The 10580-nt window shown below is 39.9% G+C and overlaps 1 protein-coding gene and 1 long non-coding RNA gene across 5 annotated transcripts in view; one reads left to right on the top strand and one right to left on the bottom strand.

Annotated features, from left to right (window-relative positions):
• ICE1 (interactor of little elongation complex ELL subunit 1) overlaps positions 1 to 8070 on the bottom strand; it is a 37162-nt gene extending 29092 nt beyond the window's left edge. Inside the window, exons 1-6 of one of the 4 annotated variants that reach the window (XM_066323354.1) lie at positions 7712 to 8070; positions 6837 to 6895; positions 5341 to 5375; positions 4870 to 4888; positions 3994 to 4105; positions 2950 to 3026 (exon numbers count right to left, since the gene is read on the bottom strand). In XM_066323354.1, coding sequence (XP_066179451.1) covers positions 2950 to 3026; positions 3994 to 4105; positions 4870 to 4888; positions 5341 to 5375; positions 6837 to 6895; positions 7712 to 7795 — 386 coding nt within the window. In that variant the 5' untranslated portion in view covers positions 7796 to 8070. Of the gene's footprint in view, positions 1 to 2949; positions 3027 to 3993; positions 4106 to 4869; positions 4889 to 5340; positions 5376 to 6836; positions 6896 to 7711 lie in introns of those variants that run through there. The other 3 variants (XM_066323336.1, XM_066323330.1, XM_066323340.1) reach the window with 3 other exon arrangements.
• LOC136363895 (uncharacterized) lies at positions 7867 to 8366 on the top strand. Its single transcript, XR_010744085.1, has 2 exons — positions 7867 to 7992; positions 8065 to 8366. It is a non-coding gene; the product is annotated as an uncharacterized lncRNA (long non-coding RNA).
• Positions 8367 to 10580: the final 2214 nt, after the last annotated feature.

The raw sequence follows: 10580 nt of genomic DNA on the forward strand, positions 1-10580 counted from the left end.
ATAATTTCTAAGTTTTTTAACAGTAACTGTAGATTAACAGTAATTATATGAACAATTCACTATTACTCTGCTTCTGAAAAGCATCCAGCTTTCAAATTACTGAACTCATATGACCTACTGCTTAAAATGGCCTCAGTATCAAAGGTATACAAAACAGATCCAAGATTACAGAATTGAGGGTGAGGTTGCAACAATCCTCTGGAAGTTATCTTGTCCAACCCATGCTGCTCAAGCAAGGTCACCCACAGCTCACTGCCCAAGACCATTTCCAGATGGCTTCTGAATATTTCCAAGGATGGTGAGGCCACAAGCACCTAGGGCAATCTATAAAAGAACTCAGTCATTCTTACAGCAAAAAGTGTTTCCTGATGTTCACAGGAAACAGGACCTTCTTTGTTTTAGCTTGTGGCCATTGCCTCTCGTTCTGTCACTGGTCCAATGAAGTGAGCCTGGCTCTTCTTCACACACTCACTTCAGGTATTTGTAGACATTGATAATACCACCCATAAGTGTTTTTTTCTCCAGACTTAACAGTCCCAGTTATCTCAGCCTTCTGTCAAAGGAGAGCTGCTCCTATTCCTTAATCATCTTCATGGTCCTTCTCTGAACTCACTCCCATGTATCCATGTCTCTCTTGTATTGAGGAGTCCAGAACTAACACAGTACTTCAGGGATGGCATCAGCACTGCTGAGCAGAAAAGTAGCACCTCCCTCAGCCTGCTGGCAAAACTTTGCTTCTTGAAAACCAAAATACTGGTAGTCTTCTTTGCCACAGGCTCATGTAATGAGAGCACCCCAAGCTGCTGTCCACCTAAGTGTCTCCCAGCATGTACTGGTGTGTGTGATTGTTCCACATCAGCTGCTGGCCTTCATATTTCTCTTAGCTGAACTTCCCAAGGTTTCTGTCAGCTCATTTCTTCAGGCTGTCAAGCTTGTACCAGATAGCCCATCAGGTACCCCTCTGTCATTGGCAAGCTTGCTGATAGTAGGCTCTGCCCCATCCCGCAGATCACTAACAAGATATTAAACTGGATTAGACCCACTATGCAGCTCTCACTGTTCCCTCCCAGGGTAGTATTATCTACTGGTGTCCAACTAGACTATGCACAGTGTTCATCACCACACTCAAGGCCCAGCCATTCAGCCAGTTTTTGATCCACTGTATGTCCATCCAGCCCCTACAGCACCAGCCTAATGGGCTATGATGAGGCTGTTATGGGAGATAGTGTCAGAGACCTTATTGATGGCCTGTCAGACCCTAGCCACTGCTCTCCCCTGATCTAGCAGACATGTTTATTTATAAGGTCAGGGAAGCACAGCTTCCTCTTGGTGGGACCACGCTGTCTACACCTGAGCTTTCTGTCCTTCATGTGCCTAAAAATTACTTCAAGGATGACCTGCTCCATCACGTTCCCAGGCATCAAGGTGAGACTGACTGGCCTGTAGTTCCCTGGCTTCTCCTCCTTGAAGTTTCGTGTGACACACAGGGACAAACACTGTGTCTGTACTGATAAAATAAACTGCCAGCACATCAGAGTGGTCAGTTTCCTCTTAAGCAGTTAGCAATGGGGTTGTGCTGCTCTCTGCTGCTCTTAGATAGGACTATGTGTTGAATATTGCACTAAGCTCATGGTACATTGAGTACATCTATATGTGAATTAAGTGCAATCTGGCTGAAGAAATGACAACAGTGCTAGTCTGCTCATACAGTCTTTTGGGTAATAATGGCTTGGTGCTCTGCTCGTGGATACTTTACATTTCATAAGTCATGTAAAGATACTAGGGTATTTCTTTTGAGAAATGCTTCAGTTACTTGATCATCTCTGTGGACCTTCATTAGACTCTCTCCAGTATACCCATATCTCCTGTACAGAGAAGCCCAGAACTCGGCGCAGTACTTCAAGGCATGGCCTCACTAGTACTGAGCAGAGGGACCGCATCATCTCTCTTGACCTGCTGGTAGCACCAAAATAGCTTAGAAACACCGAAGTTAAAAATGATAACCAGATTACATGAAAGCAAGGAGTCACCAGCAGGAGTACCATTGGGATGTGTGCAAGAACACATCAGAAATAAAAGCTGACTGTAAAACCAGAAGGGTCTTAGCATTCCAAGAGAGCAATCATTACTTTTCATAAATGCAAAGTGATGCACATGAAGAAAAATAACCACAACTACCAACACTTTGCTATATATTAGCTGGTTCTCTTTTGAGAGCATGAGTACCTTCCCACACAATATTGAGAAGTTCCTGATATAGGTGATTTAAAGGATTAAAAGCAATTAGACAAGTTCATTTGAGTATCCATCAAGAGCTGTCAGAGTTAACACACACATATGCTCCAGGCAAGGAAACCTTGAGTGATTGCTTACTGGAAAAACAAACTTGTGAATTATCAAGGCGCAGCTTCAGAATATTCCGTATTATGGCAGAAAAAATTACTTTTGCACTTTTGTTGCCGAATTCCTCCTGCTCATTTCCTCCTGCTCATTCCTCCTCTAATTCACTATGAATTGCTGAGCTGTTACATTAAAACAATTATTTAAGGACCAATTTTAGTACAGACCACTTTGGCAATAACATTCCTATACTGGCCTCAGAGACTTAATAGCGAAACTAAAATGCATGGCAATAAAAAAAGCTGAGACTAAGAACTACCTAAAACTGGAGAAATTACAGCTTTTTTTCAATTTCATCCGTTCTTCAAAATTTTCATTAAACAATCACATAAACCCACTTCATGTCAAGACAATAAATAAACTAACACTGCACTCAAGAGTGTTTGCTACAAAACTTAAGATCATTCTTCCATCAACTCCTTGTTCTAAGAACCTTAAAGTACAAAAATTTTTGTAAAATTGAAAGCATAAGTAGATAAGGTAGTCTATCAAGTTTGAAGAGGTAAGAGAAGCAAAGAAAGGTTGGGAAAAAAAGGAAGCATCACTTACACAAAATCGCTGTTTAATATTTCTTCTTTAATTTTAATATATTCCAGTTGAGTATCCCGATAAATCTTGAGAGAACTCTGAAGAAGAAAAGCACAGTTAAAATATGTCCATATTGAAGGAATAAAAAAATAGACTGCAGACACCTTACCTCTTCTACTGAAAACAGTGCCTGGCCAAAAAGGTATATTCAACAAGAACCAAGTTGGAAAATCAGGTTATCCTCCTTCCTTAAAGTTATACCAAACAAACACATAAATCTCTATGTGTCTATCTTTTAAATACATGCCTTCAACATCTAGCTGGAAAGCTTAACTATTATATACCATACATATAATCCTATTTTTTTCTGAAAAAGTGCCATCAGGACATCAGCTACTAATGCTTGCTGAGGGAAGAGGAATTATAAAACCATTCTAACACAGAACTCTAACTATGTATACAGCACCAAGACAAATGTTAGTATCTTGTCTTATACCATCATTAAAAACCTACAAGAGAGAAGGTAGGGTATTACTTCAGAAATTATAATAATGTCTAGAAAATACGTACATGTTGGTAATTTGAACAATCTAAACCTTCTTTCCTGTAGACTAAATGGCAGCTAAGCAACGGGAGAGAAATTAAGAATAAGCTTAGGAAGCTAATGATGTAAAAACATGTTCAAAAAGGTAACAGAAACACATTATTCTGCACAGACCCTTTCTTGGCACCTTTTCACTAGTACAAGTTATATTCAATAATCTGACAAGATCAGAGCAGAAGGAGTCTTAATGTTTCTCTCTTAATCCCTCCTACCTTCCTTCATGAGGAAATAACCAAATAATCTGATAAAAAATCCTAAGAACTACAACATCCTAAACTTATTGCCTCTCTGAAATCTGAAGTAATTTAATTAAATTCACCCAATTTCACCAGAGCTACCTGTCCCAATGAACTGGAAATAAGAACAGAGCTCATTAATGTCAGCTTCATTGAGACCAGCATTAGATATATATATTTCCTACAACAGAGAAAGTGGAAGTTATTTAAACCTTACAAACACACCTTTTTTTCTTCCAACTCTGCCTTCAAGGAACCCAGCTCTTCTTGGCACTTTTCTAGAGGCAGAATTTTCTGTAACATCTTGTCCACTTGGCAACGAAGAGCAGAGATCTCTCTGAAATGTGATGTGCAATCAAAAAAGAAGTTGCCAAAAACACAGATGCTTTGAAACTCAGTATTCTGATTCTTCAATCAAGCATCTGAGTATTTTACTTTTATCCTATGGAAAAAAATGCTGTAAGAGATATTCAAAAACTTCAGGAGTTTCAGTGTTCTCAGTTTTCTAACCATTTAAAGAAAATCCAAGATCTGATTTAAAAACACTACCCTGAACCCAAAGCTAGGTACAAGCTGATGGCATGTCCCACAGAAGTATGCTGCCTAAGCTAAAGTGCCAGTAATAAGTGTCTCTGCATACATCCACAGTGCCGTAAAGTAAGGGCAGAGTCCAACTGCAGTGTTTTTCAGCAGGCAGGCTGGAGTCCATAAAAATTATATGCTGCCTCTTCCTCTATAATCACAGAGTAAGCAAGGGCACACAGAAACAACTCTTTAAGTCAAAATGCTTCACACAAATATGGATGCCCCAAATTGTCTTACGCTTAACCACCACAAAAAGATGAGCTTCACATCTTCACTTGGTCACTAGCACGGGGCCAGCAAAGAATCCCACACAGGTATTTCATGAAGAGGAAGGACAGATTTCTCTCCTCATCATACCTTTGCTAACTATGGCCTAGGAAGCATGGTAAAAGTACCATACTAAAAGGGCAGCTTAGACCCATGGCTGTTGCTATGACACCGTCAGACTCCTATAACTAACCACAACACATAGAATATAGTAGTTCATCTTTAGTAAACAATATAAATCAAACTTACCGTTCAGCAAATTGAAGCGGTAATCTCTTGTTAAGGTAGAAATTAGAAACAGTTTATCAAACGCCTGTAAGTATATTTCAATCCAATGGTCACTTGCAAAGAAACATCCAGTAAAGATTTCCTCACACGAAAAAACCCTCACAAAGACTTTCAGAACTAAGTGTTTAATATGTGCATTTCAATAGATTTGAAGAATTAGTATGGAGAGCTTGTTCTGTTACATGAAAAGATTGAGTAATTCCCAGCAACTCAGATTTCAAATAGACCATCTTACACAATATACCAGAAACAAGCAGATCTTAAACGCATAGTTTTAATTCCAAAAGCCTATTTTCTTTACAAAATCTACCCAGTTTGTCCTTTGTTAGAGAAATCATCTCATAACTTGAACAGAAAGCCTCAAGCCCTTTTATAAGAAATATTTTAAGTATACTAATCCTGTAAGAACAGAAATAAAAAACTAAAGGATATCAGTGCATTTCTGTTGATACTCTATCAGCAAACGACTGTAAGAAAAGAAAAAAATCCAGAGATTACTCATTTTCTCACCTGATTTTGACAATTGCGTTAATTTTTCCTTTTGCTTTATATAGAAATAGACAAAGTGTAACATTAGTTTACATTTTCTGATAGTGGTCAATATAGCCATTTTATTTCATTAAACCATTCAAACCTCAAATCAAACTGCTTTAAGCAGGAAAAAACCAAGTGGCAATCACATGAACTTGTAGCCATTAACTAACTGCAACTTAAAAAATATACTTAAATAAAAGACAAGATATATATACTAGAACATGTATATATATATATATATAAAAATATAACATATATAACATATTTCCAAACTTGAAAAGATGTTCTCCTAAAAAAGAACACACATCTCAGAGAAATAGTTTGAAAGACCTTAAAAGGCTTTGACCTTTATATTATTCTCCTAGCCACCACAAAAGACAACACACTGACACAAGAGGGCCATGGGACAGCACCAAGAAAAGGTACTCTTTTTTTTCCTCAAACATTATGGTTTTTAAGAACAGAAAGAAGTAATGACAAAGAAAAGTAATACCATGGGAGTTATCCCAATACAAAGATGGCTACATTACTTTCTATCACAATAGTTAAGAGTAATACAGTAAAACAAAATAGAAAGACTGTGCTGCAAGTAGTTAAAGAAGATGCAACTTCCACAAGAAATATGACTAGCAGAAAGAAGAGGGACACGAAGTTTGGAGGCCAGAAAAAAAATCATAACAGAGTAAAGGAGCTTTGAAAAAAGGCTAACAGTTAAAGAGACGCACTATGTGCTAGCTGAAATACTCTCTGGAAATATGCCAGAATGCATGACTGGCATTTAGATTCACTAAAGCCAGATTGACATGTATCTAGGAAAGGGTACATAAGAAACAAACCACTACAATTAGGAGCCTCAGCATGGATATTATGCCATAGTATGGAGGTATACACAACATATCTTGACATATTATTCCGTAGAATCATATGTTGATTCGTTTTGAGAAGAATTGGAAGCAAGCACAGAAAAGAAAGCAAAATGTAAGAAGGATTTCATAATCATATTGTTCTGAACAATGTTCAACTTCACTTTTCATATTCTGATATTTAATCCAAACAGAATGAAATATAAATAAATATCAAAGATCTGCTCCTGCCTTAAATCAATTAATTAAATAAGTATCTTCAAAGAGCTGCTTCTGCCTGTATTTCTAATAATATTACAGGTACACAAAATAGCCCTGTTCACTGTCATTATACACAGACGTTTTACAGAATAAATTAGTCTTACAGTCTAGATTTAGAACGTTTGTGAAGAACTTACTTTCATTTTGAGGAGCATTTAGTGTAGTGCATTAATGAATACCCACATTCGACAAATCATATTTCCTGCATTGTTGTAAGTACTTAAGAACAATAAAACCCCAACAAACAAAAACATGTGCAATTGTACTTACTCTCCATCAATCATTTTTTGCTTCAGTGCAATTAATGCAGCTACATACTCATTTATACTCTGTAAGGAAGAGTCTCAAGTCAGTAAAGAACTTACACCCCCAAAATAACTCCTAATCTGATTGCTAATGTTATAGAAAATACAATAAATTGTCTTACGTTTTTCAGTTCTCTTGAACAAGTTACTAAATCACCCAAAATACATTCATTTAAATATACGCAGAGAATGCAGGCTCCACAAGGAAGTATGCATCTTTAAATGAGACGTTACTACAAAAACTCCTCCATCTTTGCCTTTGCAACAGATTCTATACTAAATCCCTAAAACTTTTTCCCTCAAAATCTAATTGACCTTTGGCAGAATATCAGCAATAAACACTGAATCTGCAGATTTTCCAGTTTCTCATCCATACTCATTCTAAATGTGCCCTGTGAACTCTCAACAGGACCTTCTCTTCATTTAAAGGAGAAACAAAAGTTACCCAAATATGGTATTTTATTATTATTTATAATAATTATGGTATTTTTATGGTAATACCATAAAAACACACGCTCGCTTAAGAGCCTTCAAGGAAGTAAATTATAAGTCCTCATACTGCACCAAATCAACGCCAAAAGGACACGACTAGAAATTCCCTGACAGATGCAACTAGGCACACGGCAGAGACATGAGCTAGTTTCTCACACTTTTCCTGGCTAAAGCTTGACACTGCTGCTACTTTTATCACGCATGCTGTCTGCGTTCCCGACGGCACAGGGAGGGATGACTGCGGTACCCGACACTTCCCACCCGCCAGCGGCCCAGCGCTGACCCGTTACCTCGACAGTGAGCAAAAAACCCAACTGCAGCGCCACAGGGACGGCGGCCCGTGCCTACCTGCTGGAGAACACCGCAGTTGGCGCAGGCCCCGCCGGTAGCCGCAGTCCCGGCCGGCGCCGGCGGCGTCTCACCGGGCATCATCGTGCCCACGCCTCCGTGCGGCCCCGAGAGCGGTGGGTGTGCGCCGCTCCACTGCGTCACACACCGCGCCACCGCCACAGCAAGGACCCCCCCCGCTTTCGCCGCCGTAAGAGTGATGTCCACAGTTGCCTGACTAGGAGTGGCAGAAGAGACAGCAAAAAGTGCTCTCTGCAGACACTAAGCATTGAAAGCAACTAGTGAGCAGCCCACTGAAAGGCACCGCCTCAGCAACGTCCTTTTAGCAGTACTACTATTTTATATTCTTTTAGCTGCGGGCACTTCCGGTACGGGAGCCACTATGGTCCTGGCACAGGCGCGAGCTAGGGCAGCTTCTTTCACCTGGCGGCGGAGGCGGAATGGCTCGTGCCGGGAATGGCGGGGCCTGCGGGCACGGGAGCCGATGCTCAGGGACAGGCCGTCTGCGGAGCCACGGCGGGCCGAACCGAGCGCCAGTGCGGCCGCCATCACCGAATATCGGCCTCGGTGATCCGCGACGAGGTTGAGGTGGTACCGCAATTAAATAAATTGCGGGAGCCGGCAAATAAACTAACACAAATTCAAGTGTTACAAAGTCGATATTCTTTATTACAGCGTTGAACACTTTGGGAGGATATCTGCTCTAATCGGATGTATGTCATGAAACTACAACAGGGCATTTATTCCATCATGATTATACATATTCATTACAATTTACTTCCTAGCTAATATATAAATATCACTAGGCTGAAATATGGGGTTAAAAACTAGAGGATATTAATCATAAAAATTAGAAGAATAGTAATTAAAGAATAGACATTTAGATGGTGTGTATTGCTGCTCTATGAGAGAAGAAACAAGGCTGCGTACAGAAACAGCAGAGGAGGAATGCAGGGGTGCCTGATAAGGGGCAGAACAAAAGACAAGAATGCAGGATTACCAAAGACACTGAGACAGTGAGGCGCCACGAGCCCCCAGGACCAGATAAGCCTGGCTTCAGAGTTTGAACTATGACCAGAGAATCAGTGGGCATGCGCAAGACAGCAAGGTCAGAAGTTCATCTCCGAGGAAGACTACCCTTCTTCATCTCTGAGACCCCCAGGACGACCACCAGAGACACCTGCGCAGGCGTAAAGGACTGATAAAACAATTAACATACGAAGCGGAGAGAGGAGGAGCCAAGGAATGAATATGCATAAGTGTATTGCGAAATTTGATGCATATGTAACATTCTAGAGGTTAAAAGAGAATGGAAGTGAGTGAAGAGTGCAGATGCCTTTGAGAGCTATCCCGCATTGTGCCCAGCGCTGAATAAATTACATACCTACTTTAAAACTCACTTTGTCTCTGAGTTTTAAAGTCTTTCCGTATGTCAAGGCTACCTCCCATTGGAAGTCCTTTTATGGTCCTAGACGATTGTCTCAAGGGGTCTCTCATGGTCGTACTCACTGAGAGTCCCAAAAAATTACAGATGACCTTCCCCTGAACATTTTTTTGGGCATGAGCTGTTCCTTCTTGTTACATAACTTGGGTAAAAAATCCCACGATATCCCTCATTCTCTATTTGTCCACTGCTTCCAGCCACATTTATCATCCTGTGCATACTTTTATATTCTTTTTCCATTTTTGTTTGTTTGTTTGTTTGTTTTGTTTGTTAGTGAGGTTTTTTGCTAGTTAGTTTTTAAGCTCTATCTAGGAACTTCAGGGGAACTGAAAATTTCTGTTCTCTATGTTATCTCTGAGAGGTAAATCACCCTTGCCGCCTTCTCTCTGCTCCCGTGCTGGAAAGCTAGAGCTGCCACCTAGACAAGGGCATGCATAGCTGATGCTCTTCTGTGACACACATCAGCACTTTTCCCTAGTTTTCCAAACGGGATCATATCAGTTCAGCTCAGTCAGACAGCATCTTGTGGGAACATAATACTCATGGCAAGAGAGCAAACTTTTTATTTTCTCCAAGCATTTGTAAAGACTTTTAAAGTTTAATATTTACCACTGCTTGTCACGACTGCCTGCATTTACCAATTACACTGAGGAGAGAAGACAAAGGACTCTGCACAATTCAATGTGAATCTAGCAGAAGCCATTTATTGTGGTTCTAAACATTGTTTATATTTACTTCTTATCTTGATTTAGACAGTCAGACATTATTTGATTGGTAGCTTCACTTTGTCCATGCATCTCTTGATAGGTAGCTCTGCCTTGTCCACAAAGAGGCGTGCATCTTTTTATTAATCTAATTGGTTGATACAGTAAGCATCATTTTACTCAGGTTGACACCCTTACATCTGTCATCAACTTTTCTGCTTCTTCTTCTTGCTACATCAGCTTTTTTATTCACAAAGATGACCTCTTTGTTTAGTTCCAGAAGATTAGGCTGGTTCATTTAATACATGTCCATTTTCCTGTAAATATGACCCTACATTACACTACTACACTACTATGTGCCATTTTTGCATGAGGTGGTCATCAGCCTCCTGGTGGTTGTTTTCTGAAGGCTCAGAAGTCTTCCTTGGGCTTGAACTTTTCACCTTAGTTTCTGCACATCCTCTATAAGATTGGCTGCTCAAATAGCTAGTAGTAAGCTTTTTGTAGTTAGCTTGTTCTGCTAAATTTGCTGATGTCTAAAAAGTGCTTTATTCACATACACTGTTACAAAGTAACTACTTTCTATACAGGTACAGCTTTTTACTTTGTTAAAGCATTGTCTCATTGTCTAGGCATCAAAAGGAAGGAAAGGAGGAAGGAGGGAACCAGGGAGGATGATTGGGCGACATTCTCTTGTTGCCCAGGTATCACATCTTCAAGG

Source organism: Sylvia atricapilla, chromosome 1 (genome assembly GCF_009819655.1).
Source record: "Sylvia atricapilla isolate bSylAtr1 chromosome 1, bSylAtr1.pri, whole genome shotgun sequence".
In the NCBI taxonomy this organism is placed as follows: Eukaryota; Metazoa; Chordata; class Aves; order Passeriformes; family Sylviidae; genus Sylvia; species Sylvia atricapilla.